The sequence below is a fragment of the Moschus berezovskii genome, chromosome 1, assembly GCF_049115385.1.
Source record: "Moschus berezovskii isolate FMDL1 chromosome 1, NW_MosBer_1.0, whole genome shotgun sequence".
Taxonomy (NCBI): domain Eukaryota; kingdom Metazoa; phylum Chordata; class Mammalia; order Artiodactyla; family Moschidae; genus Moschus; species Moschus berezovskii.
This window is the reverse complement of record NC_142460.1, coordinates 156341975-156363714: the sequence shown is the minus strand read 5'-3', so window position 1 is coordinate 156363714 and position 21740 is coordinate 156341975. Positions and strand designations below refer to the sequence as shown.

General features: G+C 38.5%; 1 protein-coding gene across 1 annotated transcript in view; it reads right to left on the bottom strand.

Annotated features, from left to right (window-relative positions):
* STAG1 (STAG1 cohesin complex component) overlaps positions 1 to 21740 on the bottom strand; it is a 503309-nt gene that overhangs the window by 125634 nt on the left and 355935 nt on the right. Inside the window, exon 10 of the mRNA XM_055413256.2 lies at positions 13273 to 13396. Coding sequence (XP_055269231.1) covers positions 13273 to 13396 — 124 coding nt within the window. The remainder of the gene's footprint in view (positions 1 to 13272; positions 13397 to 21740) is intronic.

The window sequence follows — 21740 nt, the reverse complement described above, 5'->3', positions numbered from 1 at the left end:
GGCATGAAAAGTGGGTAGGGCAAAAGAAAAACGAAGAAAAGAGAAAGGAATACAGATAAGACCTATGCCTCCAGGAGGGAGCTGTGAAAGAGGAATGCTTTCATCACACGAGCAAGTCCTCTCACTAGCAGGGACACAGGTGGAGCTTTGGAGCCTCAGAGAGCCCAGCAATAGGTGTGCAGAGGGCAAAGGAGAGTCAGGTCCTGACCACCCAGCACTCTGCAGCCTGAGATACCTGTCTGCCCACCGGGTGGAGATGGTGGGGGCTGGGTACTAAGGCTCAGGCTTCAGCAACCCTGGGGACTGGACTGGAGCTGGCTGCATGAAGACAGCCTGAGGGGCTAGAGTGCAATGCACTACAACCGAAGGAGTTTGGGAAGAAGCCTGGGCCTGCCAGAGAGCCATGTGACCATTGTTAGGAGGTATGTGAGGAGAGGGGTGGGCCAATGCTGCTTTCTCCATGCACTTGCAGGCAGCAGGGCTCTGCCTACAAATACTCCAGGGGAGGCTGTGAGCTGTGGCTGCCATCTTGGACTCCAGATGCAGGTGCAGACTGCTGCTGCTGCTGCCACCTTGCCAAGAATTCTGTGAGTGGGTGTCACTGGCCCCACTTCCCCAGAAGTCAGCATGGCCTCACTGCTGAGGGTCCTGTGATCCAGGACCAACATCCCCAGAAATGAGGATGGCCCACTGCTGCTAAAGAGGACCCTGTGACCTGGTACCAATCATTGCTCCCACCTCCCAGGGGTGCAGAACACACTGTCGCCACCTAGGGTCCCACGCTCAGTGGCCAACTTTCCTAAAGACTGGTGACTTGCTGCTGCCACTGCTAGGGACCCGCAACAGGAGGTAATAACTGATGTGCCTCCCTGGAAGCGAGCACCCGCACACCTCCTATCAAAGGGACAACAGCCAGCATAGGCTGAGGAAAGAGACAGCAAGCATCTAAACCAAAAACAGCCCTCAAGTCAAAAACAAAAATTGAATCCACACAAACTACACAGGGACATTGTTGTTCGGTCACTAATTGGTGTTTGACTCTTTGCGACCCCATGGATTGCAGCATTCCAGGCTTCCCTGTCCTTCACTATCTCAAGGAGTTGGTCAAACTCATGTCCATTGAGTCAATGTCGTCATCCAACCATCTAATCCTCTGTCACCTCCTTTTCCTCCTGCCCTCAATCTTTCCCAGTATCAGGGTCTTCTCAACGTCAGCTCTTCACATCAGGTGGCCAAAGTATTGGAGCTTCAGCTTCAGCATTAGTCTTTCCAATGAATATTCAGGGTTGATTTCCTTTAGGATGGACTAGTTTGATCTCCTAGCTATCCAAGGGACTCTCAAGAGTTTTCTCCAACACCACAGTACAAAGGCATCAATTCTTCAATGCTCAGTCTTCTTTATGGTACAACTCTCACATCTGTACATAACTACTGGAAAAACCAGAGCTTTGCCTAGACAGACCTTTGTTGGCAAAGTGATATATCTGCTTTTTAATACATTGCTTAGGTTTGTCAAAGCTTTTCTTCCAAGGAGCAAGCATCTTTTAATGTCATAGCTGCAGTCACCATATGCAGTGATTTTGGAGCCCAAGAAAATAAAGTTTGTTACTGCTTCCATTTTATTCCCATCTATTTCTCATGAAGTGATGGGACTGGATGCCACGATTTTAGTTTACTGAATGTTGATTTTTAGGCCAGCTTTATCACTCTCCTCTTTCACTTCATCAAGAGGCTCTTTACTTCCTCTTCACTTTCTGCATGAGGGTAGGTGTCATTTGCATAACTGAGGTTATTGATATTTATGCTGGCAATCTTGATTTCAGCTTGAGCTTCATCCAGCCAGGTATTTCTCATGATGTACTCTGTATATAAGTTAAATAAGCAGGGTGACAATATACAGCCTTGACATACTCCTTTCCCAGTTTGGAACCAGACTGTTGTTCCATGTCAGGTTTGAACTGTTGCTTCTCAACCTCCATACAGATTTCTCAGGAGACAGGTAAGTTCATCTGGTATTCCCATCTCTTGAAGAATTTTCCACAGTTTGTTGTGATCCACACAGCTAAAGGCTTTAGCAGAGTCAATGAAGCAGAAGTAGATGGTTTTCTGGAATTGCCTTGCTTTTGCTATGATGCAACGGGTATTGGCAATTTGATTTCTCGTTCCTCTGCCTTTTCTAAATACAGCTTGTACATATGGAAGTTCTTTGTTCACTTACTGCTAGAGCCTAGCTTGAAGGATTTTGAGCATTACCTATTAGCATGTGAAATGAGTGCAACTGAGCAGTAGTCTGAACATTCTTTGACATTGTCTTTCTTTGGGATTGGAATGAAAACTGACCTTTCCCAGTCCTGTGTCCGCTGCTGAGTTTTCCAAATTTGTTGGCATATTGTTTGTAGTGATGCTTACTAAGGCCCCCTTCACTTCGCACTCCAGGCTATCTGGCTCTAGGTGAGTGATCAGACCACTGCGGTTATCTGGGTCATTAGACCTATTTTGCACAGTTCTTCTGTGTATTCTTGCTACCTCTTCTTAATATTTGTGCTCCCGTTAGGTTCATACTGCTTCTGTCCTTTATTGTGTTCATCTTTGCATGAAATGTTTCCTTGGTATTTCTAATTTTCTTGAAGAGACTGCTAGCCTTTCCCATTTTATTGTTTTCCTCTATTCCTTTGCATTGTTCACTTAAGGCATTCTTATCTCTCCTTGCTATTCTTTGGAACTCTGCATTCAGATGGGTATATCATTCCTTTTCTCCTTTGCTTTTGCTTCTGTTCACTCCTGCTGATAAACAGCCTTCTAAGACCACAGTAGATAACTGTTCCTTCTAAACTCAGAGTAAGAGAAATATAAGAAAATGAAAAAGCAGAGGAACCACTTTCAGTTAAAAGATCAAGAAAATGCCCCTGAAGGAATAAACAATGTAACAGACCTCTTCAGTCTAACAGATAGGGCCTTCAAAAAGCAGGCATTGAAAATACTGAAGAAATTAATAAAGACTACTGATGAAAAAGCAGGTTTGGAAGTAGAAGCTACCAAGAAGTGCCAAGAAAAATTAGAAAATTCCTTTCCTGAGACAAAACCTGAGCTCAAGGCAATGAATAGCAGAACAAATGCAGAAAATAGACTGATAAAAACTACTGAATCAAAGCAGCAGACAGAATGCAAAAAAAAAAAAACAAACACCAACATAAAGAGACCTATGAGATAATATAAAGTGGGTTAATCTATGCATAATAGGAATTCCAGAAGAGGAAAAGGAGGACAGAGGATTAAAAACGTATTTGACGAAATTATGGCAGAAAATTTCCCAAACTTAAAGAAGGAAACAGATATCAAGATACAGAAAGCACAGAAGGTCCAAACAAGATGAACACAATCAGATCTACACAAACACATATTATAATAAAAAAGGCACAAGTTAAAAGGAGAGGATTCTAAAGGCAGGAAGAGAAAAAAGTTTTGTTTTTTTTTCCCCAAGCATTTCCCATAAGGCAGTCAGCTGATTTCTCTACAGAAATATTGCAGGCCAGAAGGGAGTGATGAAATATATTCAAAATCTTAAAAGAGAAAAATCTGCAACCTAGAATATTCTAGCCAGCAAGATTATCATTTAGAATAGGAGAAGAAATAAAGAATTTTTCAGAGAAGCAGAAATTAAAACAACACAGCAATACTAAAGTGAGTGAAGTAGCTCAGTCGTGTCCAACTCTTTGCGACCCCATGGACAGTAGCCTGCACCAGGCTCCTCAGTCCATGGGATTTTCTAGGAAAGAGTACTGGTGTGGGTTGCCATTTCCTATCCTAAAATAAATATTGAAAGGTCACTGCTAAATAAAAAAGAAGAAATAGGAAGGAGGAAATCACAACTGGCAAGTAAAGCACTTAAATTAGCCAGAATATGGATGAAAAGGAAAAAAAAAAGCCCTACTTGTGAAAGCGATGATAAACACAAGGAAAAGCAAAAGAATAAATATGAAGATATAAAAAGGGACATCAAAATCATAAAATGTAAGGAAGGAGAGTAAGAAAATGCAGATTCTTTTTCTTTCCTTTTTTTTTAAGAATGTATTTTTGAGCCCATATGAGTATCAGTATCAAGTGGATTAGGAAGGGGTTAACAGACTTGAAAAAACAGGGCAACAACAAATTAAAAACATACAAGAAATCCATAGATTTTAAAGCAAAGGCTGAAAGATAAAGGGCATTAACAATGATAAAAAGATCAATACAATAAGAGGATTTTACCCACTTCAACATATATGCACCTAATATATGAGCAATACTGTCAGACACAAGGGGAGAAATCAATATAAATACATTCACAGCAGGAGACTCTAGCATTCTACTCACACCAAGAGACAGATCTTCCATACAGAGAATCAATAAGGCAACGTAAGTCCTTAATGATACAACAGAATAGCTCAGCTTAATTGGTATTTTCAGGATACTACATCCAAAAAAGAAAACAAAAACACAAAACCCCAAATAAACATTCTTTTCAAGCGCACATGGAACATTCTCTAGGACTGACCACGTCCTGGGGCACAAAACTAACCTTAACAAATTTAATAGTACAGAAACTGTTTCAAGTATCTTCTCTGACCACAATGGTATGAAACTAGAAATCAACCACATGAAAAGAAATGAGAAAAAAATGATGACCTGGAGACTAAATAACATGCTACTGAAAAATGGGTCAATGAGGAAAAAAAAATACCTTGAGACCAATGACAATGAAAACACAATCAAAAAATCTGGATGCATCAAAAGCAGTTCTCAGAGGAATGTTCAGAGTGATACAGGCCTTGATCAAAAACCAAACAATTTCAAGTAAACACCCTAAGCTATCACTTAAAAGAATTAGAAAAAGGAGAAAAAACAATAACAAAAAATTAAAGTCGAAGGAGTGAAATAATAAAGATCAGGATGGAAAGAAAATAAAGATAAAAAACAACAACAACAACAAATCCAAGAGCTGGTTCTTTGAAAGGGCCAACAAAATTGACAAACCTCTGGCCAGGCTCACCAAGAAGAGATGACACCCAAATAAACAAAATGAGAAGTGAAAAAGGAGTAATTTCAATTGACAGTGCAGGGGGGGAAAAAATGGTAAGAGAATACTGCAATTATACAGCAACAAATTTGACAACTTAGAAGAAATGGACAACTTTGTAGAAACATATAGACAACCAAAATGGAATCAAGAAGAAATAAATAATTTGAAAAGACTGATCACTAAAAGTAAAATACAACCTGTAATTAAAAAACATCCTAAAAAAAATTCAGTCCAGGACCAGGTGGTTTAACAGACAAATTCTACAAATATACATACAAGAACGTATACTGATTCTTGTCAAACTCTTAGAAAAGACACAAGAGGAGGGAACACTCCCAAAGACAATCTATGAACCCCATCACCCTGATACCAAAATCAGACTAAGACATTACCAAAAATGAAAATGACATGTCAGTATCTTTGATGAATGTAGATGCAAAAATTCTCAACAAAATACTAGCAAACCGAATCTGCTGCTGCTGCTAAGTCACTTCAGTCGTGTCCGACTCTGTGTGATCCCAAAGACGGAAGCCCACCAGGCTCCCCCGTCCCTGGGATTCTCCAGGCAAGAACACTGGAGTGGGATGCCATTTCCTTCTCCAATGTGTGAAAGTGAAAAGTGAAAGTGAAGTCGCTCAGTCGTGTCCGACCCTCAGCGACCCCATGGACTGCAGCCTACCAGGCTCCTCCATCCATGGGATTTTCTAGTAACACATAAAAAAGACAATATACCATGACTATGTGAGATTATATCCCAGATTTATAAGGAATAGTTTAAAATATGCAAATAAATGAATGTAATAACATTACATTAACAAAAGAAAAGTAAAAATCACATGATCATCTCAATAGATGCAGAAAAAGCATTTGACAAAATTCAACATCCATTCATGATAAAAATTCTTACCAAAGTTGGAAAAGCGGGAACAAAGCTCAACATACTAAAAGTAATTTATCAGAAACCCACAGCCAATATAACACTCAATGAGGTAAAATGGACAGCCTTCGCAGTAAAGGCTGGAATAAGACAAGGATACCGACTGTCACCACTTCTATTTAATACAGTTTGGGAAGTTCTAGCCACATCAATCAAACAAGAAAAAGAAATAAAAGGTATCCAAACTGGAAGGTAAAATTTTTACTATATGTAGATGACAAGATACTATACACAGAAAATTCCAAGGACTCCACACGAAAACTAATAAGATATAAAAGTGAATTCAGGAAAGTAGCAGAATACAAGATTAACATTCAGAAATCTGTTGCATTCCTTTATACAAACAATGAAATATCAGAAAGGGAATGTAAAAAAAAAATACTATTTTTAAATGTAATTTTAAAAAATTACATCAAAAATAAAATACTTAGGTATAAACCTGGCCAAGGAGGTGAAAGACTTATATGCTAAGAACTACAAAACATTAATAAATTGAATAAAAATTTCAAAAAATGGAAAACTAACCCATGTTTTTGAATTCGAACAATTAACACTGTTAAAGAAGCAATACTAGCCAAAGTAATCCGCAGAGTTAACACCATCCTTATCAAAATACTCATGACATTATCCAAAGAACTATAACAAATTTATATTGAACCATAAAAGACCCAGAATTGCCAGAGCATTCTGAAAAGAAAAAAAAGAAATAAGCAAGCAGGAGGCATAACTCTCCCAGACTTCAGACAATACTACAAAGCTACAGTATTCCAAACAGTGCGGTACTGGTACAAAAATAGGCTTATGAATCAAAGGAATAGAGGGCCCAGAAATAAACCTATACAACCATGATAAATTAATCTTTGACAAAAGACCAGAATATACAATGGGAAAAAGAAAGTCTCTGCAGCTAGTGGTGCTAGGAAAGCTAGAGACCTGCATGTATCAATAAATCAATGAAGTTAGAAGACATCTTCACACAATGAACAAAAATAAACTTGAAATAGCTTAAAGACTAAACATAAGAAAAGACACCATAAAACTCCTAAAAAAAGCATAAGCAAAACACTCTCTGACATAAATTGTATCAATGTTTTCTTAGATCAGTCTCCCAAGACAATAGAAATAAAAAATAAACCAATGAGACATAATCAAATTTATATACTTCTGTATAGCAAAGGAAACCATTAAAAAAAAACACTGAAAAATCTGTGGAATGGGACAAAGCATCTGCAAATGATGTGTCAGAACAACTCAATACAATTTAACAACAAATAACCAAATAACCCAATCAAAACATGAGTAGACAACCTCAACAGACCTTTCTCCAAACAAGACATACAAAAGGCCACTAGGTACATGAAAAGATACTCAACATAACTAAATTATTAGAGAAATGCAAATGAAAACTATAGTGAGGTACCACCTCACACTGGTCAGAATGGTTTTCATTAATAAGTCTACAAGTGATAAATGCTATAGAGAATGTGGGAAAAAGGGAACTTTCCTACACCATTGGTGGGAAGGAACGTTTACACAGCCACTATGGAAAACAGAATAAAGGTTTCTCAGAAAACTATAAAAACAGGATTATTATATGATCCAGTAGTCCCACTGCTGGGAATATACCTGGACAAAACTGTAAGTCAAAAAGATATGTATACCCCTATATTCAGCAGAGACTGCTTAATATAGCAGCACTGTTCACAATAGCCAAAACACAGAAATGACGTAAATGTCCATTGACAGATGAATGGATTAAGATGTGGTAAATATAAACAATGAAATAGTACTCAGCCATAAAAAAAAAGAAATAATGCCACTTGCAGCAACATGGATGCATCATACTAAGTGAAGTTAAGTCAGAAAGACCAAGATAAATATCATGAGAACTTGTATGTGGAATCTAAAATATGCTACAAATGAACCTGACTACAAAATAGAAACAGACTCACTGACATACAGAACAGACTTGTGTTTGCCATGGGGAAGGAGGAGAGGGAGAGAGATGGACTGGGAGGCTCGTAGATGCAAACTATTACATTCAGAATGGATAAAAAACAAGGTACTAATACATAGCACAGGAAACTATACCGAATATCCAGTGATAAATCATATTGGAAAGGAATATTAAAAAAAGGAATATATGTATCTGTATAACAGAGTCATTTTCCTGTACTACAGAGATTGGATAATATAAATTAACTATTCTTCAATTTAAAAAAATTTAAACTTGCCAACCTATTAAAAAAATAAATTGCCCTGAGCTCTTTAAAAATAAAAAACTAAATATGACCTACAGGCTAATAATGGTAACATATAGAAAATAAGTCTTAATTGTGGACACAATGGAGAAAAGAGAGGGTAGGATGAAGGGAGAAAGTAGCATTGACAAATACATATTCAGTTCAGTTGCTCAGTTGTGTCTGACACTTTGAGACCCCATGGACAGCTGTACTTCAGGCCTCCCTGTCCATCACCAAGTCCCAAAGCTTGCTCAAACTCATGTCCATCGAGTTGGTGATGCCATCCAACCATGTCACCCTCTGTCATCCCCTTCTCCTCCTGCCTTCAATCTTGCCCAGCATCAGGGTCTTCTCCAATGAGTTAGTTCTTTGCATTGGTGGCCCAGGTACTGGAGCTTCAACTTCAGCTTCAGTTCTTCCAATGAATATTTAGGACTGATTTTCTTTAGGATGGACTGGATTGATCTCCTTACAGCCTAAGGGACTCTCAAGAGTCTTCTCCAATACCACAGTTCAAAAGCATCAATTCTTTGGCACTCAACTTTCTTTATGGTTCAACTCTCATATCCATACACGACTACTGGAAAAACCATAGCTTTGACTAGATGGACCTTTGTTGGCAAAGTAATGTCTCTGCTTAATATGCTATCTAGGTTGGTCATAGTTTTTCTTACAAAGAGCAAGCGTCTTTTAATTTCCTGGCTGCAGTCAATATTTCCAGTGATTTTGGAGCCCAAGAATAAGTCTCTTACTTTTTCCATTGTTTCCCCATCTACTTGCCATGAGGTGATGGGATTGGATGCCATGATCTTAGTTTTTTGAATGTTGAGTTTTAAACCACATTTTTCACTCTCTTCTTTCACTTTCATCAAGAGGTTCTTCAGTTCCTTCTTGCTTTCTGCCATAATGGTGGTGTCATCTGCATATCTGAAGTTATTGATATTTCTCCCGGCAATCCTGATTCCAGCTTGTGCTTCATCCAGCTCAGCATTGTGCATGATGTACTCTGCATGTACGTTAAATAAGCAGGGTGACATTAGACAGCCTTGATATACTCCTCTTCCTATTTGGAACCAGTCTGTCGTTCCATGTCTGCTTCTAACTGTTGCTTCTTGACCTGCATACAGATTTTATGAGGCAGGTAAGGTGGCCTGGTATTCCCATCTCTTTAAGAATTTTCCACAGTTTGTTGTGATTCACACAGTCAAAGGCTTTGGTGGAGTCAATAAAGCAGATGTTCCAGATTTTTTTCTGGAACTCTCTTGCATTTTCAAAGATCTAGTGGATGTTGGCAATTTGATCTCTGGTTCCTCTGCCTTTTCTAAATCCAGCTTAAATATCTGCAAGTTCTTGGTTCAGGTACTGTTGAAGCCTCACTTGGAGAATCTTGAGCATTATTTTTCTAGCATGTGAGATGAGTGCAGTTGTGTAGTACTTTGAACTTCTTTGGCACTGCCTTTCTTTGGGACTGGAAAGAAAACTGACCTTTTCCAGTTCAGTGGCCACTACTCAGTCTTCCAGATTTGCTAACATATTGAGTGCAGCACTTTCACAGAATCATCTTTTAGGATTTGAAATAGCTCAGCTGGAATTCCATCACCTCCTCTAGCTTTATTTCTTAGTGATACTTCCTAAGGCCCACTTGACTTCACATTCCAGGATGTTTGGCTCTTAGTTGAGTGATCACACCATTGTGGTTATCTGGGTCATGAAGATCTTTTTTGTATAATTCTTCTGTGTATTCTTGCCACCTCTTCCAATAGATTCTGCTTTTGTTAGGTCCATACTGTTTCTGTCCTTTATTGAGCCGATCTTTGCATGAAATGTTCCCTTGCTATCGCTGATTTTCTTCAAGACACCTCTAGTCTTTCCCATTCTACTGTTTTCCTCTATTTCTTTGCGTTGATCACTGAGGAAGGCTTTCTTATCTCTCCATGCTATTCTTTGGAACTCTGCATTTAAATGTGTATATATATTTTTTTCTCCTTTGCTTTTCGCTTCTCTTTTTTCTCAGCTATTTGTAAGACCTCCTCAGACAATCTTTCTGCCCTTTTGCATTTCTTTCTCTTGGGAATGGTCTTGATCACTGCCTCTTGCACAATGTCACGAACCTCGGTCCATAGTTCTTCTGGCACTCTGTCTATCAGGTCTAATCTCTTGAATCTGTTTGTCTATTCCACTGTATAACTGTAAAGGATTTGATTTAGGTCATACCTGAATGGTCTAGTGGTTTTCCCTACTTTCTTCAATTTAATTTTGCAATAAGGAGCTCATGATCTGAGCCACAGTCAGCCCCTGGTCTTGTTTTTCCTGACTGTAAGAGCTTCTCCATCTTCAGCTGCAAAGAATATAATCAATCTGATTTCAATGTTGACCATCTGGTGATGTCCATGTGTAGAATCATCTCTTGTGTTGTTGGAAGAGGGTGTCTGCTATAACCAGTGTGTTCTCTTGGCAAAATTCTGTAAGCCTCTGCCCCGCTTCATTTTGTACTTCAAGGCCAAACTTCAGCTATCTTGTGCCTTTCTACTTTTGCAATCCAGTCCCCTATGATGAGAAGGAATCTTCTTTTGGTGTTAGTTTTAGAAGGTCTTGTAGGTCTTCATAGAAACCAGTGAACTTCAGCTTCTTCAGCATTACTGGTTCAGGCATAGACTTGTATTACTGTGATACTGAATGGTTTGCCATGGAAACCAAAACAGATCAGTCTGTCGTTTGTGAGATTGTACCCAAGTACCACATTTGGACTCTTTTGTTGACTATGAGGGCTACTCCATTTCTTCTAAGGGATTCTTGCCTAAAGTAATAGAGATAATGGTCATCTGAATTAAATTCGCCCGTTCCAGTCCATTCTAGTTCACTGATTCCTAAAATGTCAGTGTTCATTTTTGCTATCTCCTGTTTGCCCACTTCTAATTTACTCTGATTCATGGACCTAACATTCCAGGTTCCTATGCAACATTGTTATTTACAGCAATGGACTTTATTTCCATCACTAGTCACATCCACAACTGGGCGCTGTTTTTGCTTTGACTCCGTCTCTTCATTCTTTCTAGAGTTATTTCTCCACTCTTCTCCAGTAGCCTATTGGGCACCTACCGACCTGGGGAGTTCATCTCTCAGGGTCCTATCTTTTTGCCTTTTCATACTGTTCGTGGGGTTCTGAAGGCAAGAATACTGAAGTGGTTTGCTATTCCCTTCTTCAGTCAACCATGTTTCGTCATAACTCTCTGCCATGACTCATCCATCTTGGTGCTGCTAAGCTGCTTCAGTCGTGTCCAACTCTGTGTGACCCCATAGATGGCAGCCCACCAGGCTCCCCTGTCCCTGGGATTCTCAAGGCAAGAACACTAGAGTGGGTTGCCATTTCCTTCTCCAATGCATGAAAGTGAAAAGTGAAAGTGAAGTCACTCAGTCATGTCTGACTCTTAGCGACCCCGTGGACTGCAGCGCACCAGGCTCCTCTGTCCATGGGATTTTCCAGGCAAGAGTACTGGAGTGGGGTGCCATTGCCTTCTCCATCTTGGGTGGCCCTAAATAGAATGGTTCATAGTTTCACTGAGTTAGACAAGGCTGTGGTCCATATGATTAGGTTGCTAGTTTTCTGTTATTGTGGATTTCATTCTGTCTGCCCTCTGGTGAATGAGGATAAGAGGCTTATGGAAGCTTCCTGATGTGAGAGCCTAAACTATCATGTAAAAATGGATAACTAGTGGAAAGCTGCTATATAACACAGGGAGCACAGCCTGGCTCTCTGTGATGACCTAGAGGGGTTGGATTTGAGCAGAGAAGGAGGCTCAAGAGGGAGGGGAAATGTATAAAATTATTTCTGATTCACATTGTTTCATGGCAGAAACCAACACAACATTGTAAAGCCATTATCCTCCAATTAACAAATTTAAAAAAACAGCATAAAAAAGAAAGTCAAAGAATATTATCAAAATTACCCTAAAAGTCTAAAAATCAAGTTGCACTCAAAAAGATAAAATGCTGCGCTTCCCTTGTGGCCCAGTGGCAAGGAATCCACCTGCCAATGAAGGAGATAAGGGTTCTAATCCCTGATCTAGGAAGATCCCGCATGCTACAGAACAACTAAGCCTATGTGCCACAACTCATGAGCCTGTGCTCTAGAGCTCAGAAAGTGCAACTACTGAAGCCACGTTCCCTAGAGCCTGTGCGCTGCAAAAAGAGAATCCACAACACTGAAAAGCCTACATACCATAACCAGAATGTAGCTCAAGCTTGCCACAATTAGAGAAAAGCTGGCACAGCAATGAAGACGAAGCACAGGCAAAAATAAATAAATAAACATAAATTTAAAGTGTTTTCTAATACCTATGATACTCGTAACAATTCAAATAATGGAATATAGCAACTTTTAAAGACTGTTGTGAGATTTAGTTTTTTTCTGTGAATATCTGGCAGTTCAAGTTATAGGAATCTAGGCTATTCAGTGTAAAAATTCCAGTGATTTCTCATTCCTATCCTTTGTTATTTTAAGGATTGCATACCTAGTATTCAATACTGTGGGATTCCTTTTATGTCAGAGCCTTTGCTAAGAGAGTGAAGTACAGAGAGAGTTTAAGATCAAATATTCTAAAATCCATCAAATCTATTCTGATAAAAGTTCTACTATAGACATGACCCTTGAGAATCAAAATAAGAAAGCTTATTTAGTTTCTATGTATTAAGAGAAACAAGGAATCTCTTTTGATTATTGACTAGAAAAAAACTGTAATTGTAATTAGCTTCTTAAGATACTATCTCCTCTTAAATTTACATGTACCAGGCTGTCAACGGTGGTTTAAGATAGCATTACAACCAAGTAAGACAAGAGTTCTGAGACATGTGCTGATGTCTCAAGTTTCATCATGGCCACAAGTAAACAGTATTCAGCTATATCATCTCAAATTTCATTATTATTACACTTTTTTGAAAAAAACCCAACAAATGCCATCTTAATTTCAAGCTTTTTACCGTTAATATTTGCACAAAGCATATCTTCTATCAAAGCTGAGAACAGAGTAACTTACCCTGTCATGAAGAGTCCAGCCAACATATTTTAGGTAACTGTCATTCAAAAAGGCATCACTATACATTTTCATCCATACTCCAATTTCTTCAATACAAATGGCTCTAATTTCAGCAATAGCATCACTAGAGAAGGAAAAAACAAAAGAAAAAACAAAGAAAGAAAAACCTCTGACTAATATTCAAAGGTAGAATGGACTTCGTACTCATTTTCAGCAAGCAATAAAAACACTATTATCCAAATACTGGGCTTCCCAGGTGGTGCTAGTGTCTAACAAGCCGCCTGCCAATGAAGGAGACATAAGAGATGCAGTTCGATCCCTGGGTTGGGAAGATCCACTGGAGAAGGAAATGGCAACCACTTCAGTATTCTTGCCTGGAGAATCTCATGGGCAGAGAAGCCTGGTGGGGTATTTCCACAGGGTCACAAGAGTTGGACACGACTGAACCAACTTCAGTTCAGTTCAGTCGCTCAGTCGTGTCTCAATCTTTGCGACCCCATGAATCACAGCACACCAGGCCTCCCTGTCCATCACCAACTCCCGGAGTTCACTCATACTCATGTCCATCGAGTCGGTGATGCCATCCAGCCATCTCATTCTCAGTCGTCCCCATCTCCTCCCGCCCCCAATCCTTCCCAGCATCAGAGTCTTTTCCAGTGAGTCAACTCGTTGCATGAGGTGGCCAAAGTATTGCAGTTTCAGCTTTAGCATCAGTCCTTCCAATGAACACTCAGGAAGCAACTTAGCACAATCCAAATACTGTTACTTAAACATGCACTCTCAAAGGTCTCCAACTTGAATATTTTCTACTTTTTATATGACCTCTATAAAAACTACCAATAGGAAACTGAAAAAAAAAAAAAAGGCTTCTGGAAATCATCTTATTTTGACTGAAGTGACGTATTTTCAGCAGACTCAGAAATGGCATTTGCAGATTTCTGAAAACCTCACAATTATGGGATCATTAAATATGTTAACACTTCTAAGGAACTAGAGTATCAATATCCAAATACAGAATAATGTACAATTCAAAAACTGTTTCTCTAAATAACTGTGAGTTATAAGCTAGTACATATCTAAAGAATTAACCAAAAATAATTTTCATGAACAAATTAGTATTTATGAGGCAAAATTTTAGAAGCTTGTATTATTTGAAAATTTATGAGCATGTGTGTTCAGTCGCATCTGACTCTGTGATCCTATGGACTGTAACCCACCAGGCACCTCTGTCCATGGAATTTTCCAGGCAAGAATACAGGATTGGGTTGCTATTTCCTTCAACAGGCTATCTTCCTGACCCAGAAATCAAACCTGTGTCTCCTGCATTAGTAGGCAGATTTTTTATTACTGTGCCACTCGGGAAGCCCTTGAAAATATAGCTTACAAAACCCAAGACCTTAATTCATGTTTAGTCACAAAAGAACAATCCAGGTGACTACAGTATGAAGTTGTAGGAGAAAAAACTGCAAAAGTCAAGGTCTCTGGCTCTGTGCCCAGACAACTTTTCACCTCACCATCAGCATCCACCTCAACCCTCTTGGGATTACTTCTATTCTAAAACCTGTGTACCACACACAAACACGATATTAATTTTTTACCTTATCTTTCAACAGGTTAATAATTCTGGCTAAGAACACTCCCAAATTATGCAATATGGTAAACCCTACCTTTCTTTTGTAGATAAATATTAAAGGTTTCTGAGCTGCCATACATGAATACATAGTTAAAACTTTAGGTAAGTTTTAACTATCAAGGTGCTTTTCTTGGTTTCTCTTTTGCCATGAGGGCTAGTATTCTAATATTTAATTCTCTGTTCTAATAAATTTTAGTTCCTTCTAAGTCCATGTCATTGCTTAAAAATAAAAATATGAAACACTCTCTCTCACAAGGATACTACCAATTACAGAGTTAAGGTCTTCCTACATTTTTGCTGTTGTTGCTGTTGTTAATATCTTTTTCTCTATAGCATGGAGGCGAATGACACAGACTTTGAAGCAAGACCTCTTGAGTGTAAATCCTAACTCTGCTATTTACTAGCTGCAAGTTACTTCCCTCTTTTTTAATTTCCTCATCAGTAAAACAAGAATAATAATGGAATCTAGACCTCATAGTTACTGTGAGAAGGTGTACCTGTGAGAAGGTCTGAGAGTAAAATAAAATATTTAGAAATGTGTTTGCGTGCAGTGTGCTCAGTCACTTCAGTTGTGTATGACTCTTTGTGATCCTATGGATTACAGACTGCCAGGCTCCTCTGTCCATGGGTATTCTCAAGGCAAAAATACTGGAGTGTCTTGCTATGTCGTGCTGCAGAGGATCTTTCCAACCCAGGGATCAAACCCATGTCTCTTATGTCTCATGCATTGGCAGGTGGGTTCTTTACCACTAGTGCCACCTGAGAAGCCCAGAACTGTGTTCTGTACCTTCTAAAACCTTCCATAAATGTTCATTATTATAATCTTTTAATTATCATCAATCTACACATTCACATCTAGATAAGACAATAACATAAAAAGCAGCTTAACAACTGTAAAAGAATTTCACTGACCAGTAAAATACTGAATGCAATAGATCAAGGGCATTTTCTAAGTATGAAACACTTATTTTTTTCTGAATATGAAACATTTCAGACATTACAAGGTTATTAAACTTTAACTTCATATTACATATTTTGAAACTTTATATGCATTATATCTTATAGGTATTGTCTCCAACTTGATTTTTTCACAAGTCAGGTTTTTCAATTATACATACTGATTCACATAACTTCAACTCCAATATATTAACTTTAACTGATGTTCAGCGATCTTTTCTACAAATAAATAACAAATTACTTATACATTCTCTCAGTAGCAGACCCTGGTTGTTTCCCAGTTTTGGTGTTATTAACAATGAATGTCATAAGAATTTTCTTACATGTCTCCTTAAGAACATATACCTATCAGCACATTATAAGCGGCACCCAAAAGTGTTTAGCACAGAAAACACTAAAGTGCTTCACACGGGGTGAGGCAAGTACTTTTTTCTTGGAACATCTGTGTACTTGATGTAGAACATGGTCAAAGCAGGAATCCGCCTACAATGTAGGAGACACAGGTTCGATTCCTGGGTTCGGAAGATCCTCTGGAGAAGGAAATGACAACCCACTCCAGTATTCCTGCCTGAAAAATCCCATGGACAGAGGAGCCTGGAGGTCTACAGTCCATGGGGTCGCAAGAGTCAGACACGAGTTAGGGACTAAACCATGGTCAATGAAGTCTATGAGACAGTGCTGTTATACTTAGAAATAGAATTTATTGGGTGAGAATGAATACACATCTTTACCTTAATTAGACATTAACAATTTTCTCCACATAGTGCTTAAATTCCTGCCTGACATTGTGTTCTACTATTTCAAATAAATTTCCACCTCTAAGAACTACAAGTACATATACTTTGCGTTCTACTGGAGTAAGTCAGAAACAAAACAAACAAGCAAACAACAAAACAGCTCCCCATCCAAAAACAAAACATAAACACAAAATACCCATTTCAGCTCTCCCAGTCCTACCAAGCAGTCACTCCCAGAGATCTATTACACTTATTCCCTGATGAATTACTTTTGTAAAGACTAATCCTAAAATAAAAATAAAAAGCAAAACAAACCCAAACCAGGCTGATTTTTTTTTTTTTTAACTACACAATCTCAGGGAAGTAGGCAAAGGACAAAATGAATAGGTATAGCATTGCGACTAAAACTATAGTAATTATGGGACTTCCCTCATGATCCAGTGGTTAAGAATCTGCCTTACATTGCAAGGGACATGCACTGGATCCCTAATCTGGGAGCTGGATCCCACATGCCATGGAGCAAGTAAACCCATGCATCCCAACTATTGAGTCTGTGAGCTTCAACTGGAGAGAAGCCCATTCGCTACAATGAAAGATCCCACGAGCAGCAACTAAGACCTGATGCAGACAAAAAAAAAAAATGAATAAATAAATAAATATTACAAGCAAACTTTATTGACTGTTAAGGATGGTAATTCATAATATATAGCTCAATCATTCTTCTACTCATTACTATTGGTATTATCCTTACTATTGGAATGGAGATTGTGGGTGGCTTATTTCCAAGGCTAGAGAATATAAAGGTTTAAATTTATTTCAATAGGAAAAACTGAAAATAGTGTTCAAAATCTTTTTTTATAAACATATCTATGTCTAACTCTAAACTTTAATGTCTTTTTTTAAAGTATTTTTTGGTTGAGTATAGTTGTTTTACAATGTTGTGCTATTTCCTGCTATATAGCAAACTGAATCAGCTATATGTATACATATTCTAACGCCATTTTGGCTCACTTATTAGACTCCCCAAAGCTCATGTTTTTGGAACACAGCTCTCCTCTGTATGTACTGCCAACATTTTGATTCAGCGTTTCTTCTTGGAATCCCAGCCCCTGTCTACTTCAGATGCTCATCTGACCCTTCCAACTTCACTTTAACTGTGTGTGATAAGATAGCTCATTTTATGACGATTAAAAGTCCCTTGGTGATTCTTCTCCAATTTGGGTTTTGGAGTGCTAATCTACTTTGCGTGCTGATTCCACCCTATTAACTGTTCTCTACATGTAATTATATTATGTAATCACAGATTACGGAGTAGAATTTTTTGGTGGTGGTCTTAAAATTTCCATAGATTTGGTCAGTATTTTCTATTGTGGAGGCACATGCCTCTTTTCTTGAATATAGGTGTCTTTATTGCTTCCTGTTACATGGCAAAGATAACCAATATCATTAGTTTTCATACTGTTCAAGATGAGGGTGAAAGACGACAGTGAAAAAGCTGGCTTAAAACTCAAAAGTCAAAAACTAAGATCATGGTAACTGGTCCTATCACTTCATGGCAACTAGATGGGGAAAAAGTGCAAAGTGACAAATTTTATTTTCATGAGCACCAAAATCACTGCAGACAGTGACTGTAGCCAGGAAATTAAAAGATGTTTGCTCCATGGAAGAAAAGCTATGACAAAACCTAAATAGCATATTAAAAAGAAGAGATACCTCTTTGCCAAAAAAGGTCTGCATAGTTAAAGATATGGTTTTTCCAGTAGTCATGTATGGATATGAGAGTTGGACCATAAAGAAGGTTGAGCACCAAAGAAATGATGCTTTCTAACTGTGGGGCTGGAGAAGAATCTTCAGAGTCCCATGGACTGCAAGGAGATCCAACCAGTCCATCTTAAAGGAAATCAACCCTGAATATTCACTGGAAGGACTGATGCTAAAGCTGAAGCTCCAATATTTTGGCCACCTGATGCGAAGAGCCGACACACTAGAAAAGATCCTGATGCTGGGGAAGATTGAGGACAGGAGGACAAGGAGAGGACAGAGGATGAGATGGTTGGATGGCATCACTGACACAATAGAAATGAGTCTGAGCAAGCTCCAGGAGATAAAGACGACAGGGAAGCCTGGTGTGCTGCAGTCCATGGGATCTCAAGGATTTGGAAAGGACTTAGTGACTGAGAAACCACAACTATTACTTTTACTATTGTTAAAGGCATTTACCAATTAAGCCATAACAAATTTTCTTCTAGTTTAGTCCGTGAATGAATTCTTTAGTCCAAATATCTCAACTATACAGACTACAGGACTGTGATCATTCCTCATGCACAATGCCCTCATTCCACTCAGATTATGTACAATGATTATTCTTTTAAATTCCAGTAAAGTCTCAGTTCTTTCACGATCCATGGCATGTCCTCTTATCAGAGAATGCTTTCTTGCTTTTTAGGAACTAACATTCTATTTAAGTATATGAAGTAGGAAATGAAAATTTAGTACACTTCTAAATATTCCCTGGTTTGATTACAGTATATCTTTTGATACACAGATATTTTTCTCATATAAGACTCTTTCAATCCTTGATTTTCATGCTAAATTTATTTTTAATGCCTTAATCTACTGCTGAAGACCTCACTCCATTTCAAAAGATAAAATTAAGCTGCAGGTATTTGGACGTTTCCAAAGTAAAGATTAAAGTGGGGGAGAAAAAACTTAGTAAGACAAAAGGAAAGGTATAAAGACAATAATATGAGGAACTAATTTCTATTAGTTCTACTACTGGGGTCTTGAAATGAACAACTAAAAATGAAGTCAGAATATACATTGTTGTTGATATTTAGTCAATAAGTCATGCCTGACTCTTCATTGTGACCCAATGAACTGCAGTCTGCCAGTCTCCTCTGTGCATGGGATTTCCCAGACAAGAATACTGGAGTGGGCTGCCATTTCATTCTCCAAGGGCTCTTCCTGACCCAGGGGTCAAACCAATGTCTCCTGCTTAGAAGTGGATTCTTTACCACTGAGCCAATTGGGAAGATCAGAACACACTTTACCTGCAAACTTAAAGAAAAAAACTAGAAACGAACAATTCTGTGGCAATTAATCCTTTGCTGTACCTCTTTTCCACAGTATAAAAGAATAATTATATTCATTTCTATGGAAAACTTCCAAACTTTATTGATCCTCACAGTTACTGTACCTTTAATTTAATATCTGGACTTAAGTTTTTGAAGTCCTTTCCTGGAAGATGAAATTTAAATTGCTTTCCGTTAATTAATTTTAATTAGATGTTTTGTAAACTACTCTTATAGATGCTTTCCCAGTAAGAAAGAATGCTAAATTGGCAAATAAACAAATTTCAGGACAAATTCTTAGTTAATATACATGTTTTGACACAGTTATCTCTCTTATACAAGAAATCTCATGAGAGCACTAGAGTAGGAAGTATAGTTACGAATGCTGAGAAGGTATGCTACCTAAATTGTACAACACAGTAAATTCATGTCTCAACCAATTTTGTCACTAATGTTTTGCTAAAAAATTTAAGTTTTTCAAAACAGCACAACTCTTATAAGGTGGACAAAAGCCTAAGGGAGAAAGGAATAGCTGAAGGAGTCACTAAAAAGTCATACTGTATGATTCACTGGACTGTGAACAATAACTATACTATACATAGCTTGCAGAAAATGATTAAAATGGTCACTAAGAGAGTGTTAAATGTTAATAAAGGGCAGTACAGGGAACACTGAACCATGTAAAATGATGGAGGGAAACAGAGGGTCAAAGAAGGCTTCTGAGAGGCAGTAATGTTTGTATAGACCCAAACAGCTGAAACTCCCCTGGTTTGCTTACTAAATCCAGATCTTCCACTAAACTATTTCAGTATGACCAGTGTTATTTAAAGCCGGGGCCCCGAACCTCTGGGATTTAATTCCTAATGAAATGAGGTGGAGATGAAGTAATAATAATACAAATGAAGGGCACAATATATGAATACTTGCAAAACCATTCCCCTTCACCTCTGGTCCATGAAAAAAATGTTTTCGATGAAACCAGAACCTGGTACCAAAAAGGTTGGGGACCACTGATTTTAAGTGCATCAGAAACATAATAAGCTTAGAGAAATTAAAAATACATTTCCTTTCTTTTGCTGTATTATCCATTAGAAAAAATCCTGGCAAAATACATGACAATGCATTATTTAACTAAAAGTCTCCCACAGAACAGGTGACATAGTTATCTGCTATCTTGAGAGCCCCTTATACTGCAAGGAGATCCAACCAGTCCATTCTAAAGGAGAGCAATCCTGGGTGTTCATTGGAGGGACTGATGCTAAAGCTGAAACTGCAATACTTTGGCCACCTCATGCGACGAGTTGACTCACTGGAAAAGACTCTGATGCTGGGAAAGGTTGGGGGCGGGAGGAGAAGGGGACGACCGAGAATGAGATGGCTGGATGGCATCACCGACTCTGTGGACATGAGTTTGAATGAACTCCGGGAGTTGGTGATGGACAGGGAGGCCTGGCGTGCTGTGATTCATGGGGTCGCAAAGATTCAGACACGACTGAGCGACTGAACTGAACTGAACTGATCTTGTATTACCCCTTAACATGTAACTATTAGCAGAAGTTTATGTATAAGATTTGGAGAAGGCAATGGCAAGCCACTCCAGTACTCTTGCCTGGGAAATCCCATGGACAGAGGAACCTGGTGGGCTACAGTCCATGGGGTAGCTACTAGTCAGACACAACTAAGCAACTTCACGTTCACTTTCACGCATTGGAGAAGGAAATGGCAACCCACTCCAGTGTTCTTGCCTGAAGAATCCCAGGGACGGGGGAGCCTGGTGGGCTGCTGTCTATGGGATCGCACAGAGTCAGACACGACTGAAGCGACTTAGCAGCAGCAGCATGTATAAGATTAAAAACTGAATGTCAAGGATACATTAACTTTCAAGGAAAAATATATTTAATTTAAATTTACATTGAAACTATGGATTTGACCCACATGTTTAGGTCAAGGATAAAATCTTAGGAAGTAAGGAGACTAAAGCAATAGAATGGCAGGTTTACTCATAATAAATCATATCATCTTATAGTATAAGAACAGTTCTGAAAATATGTTTGGAAATGTTCTGTTATA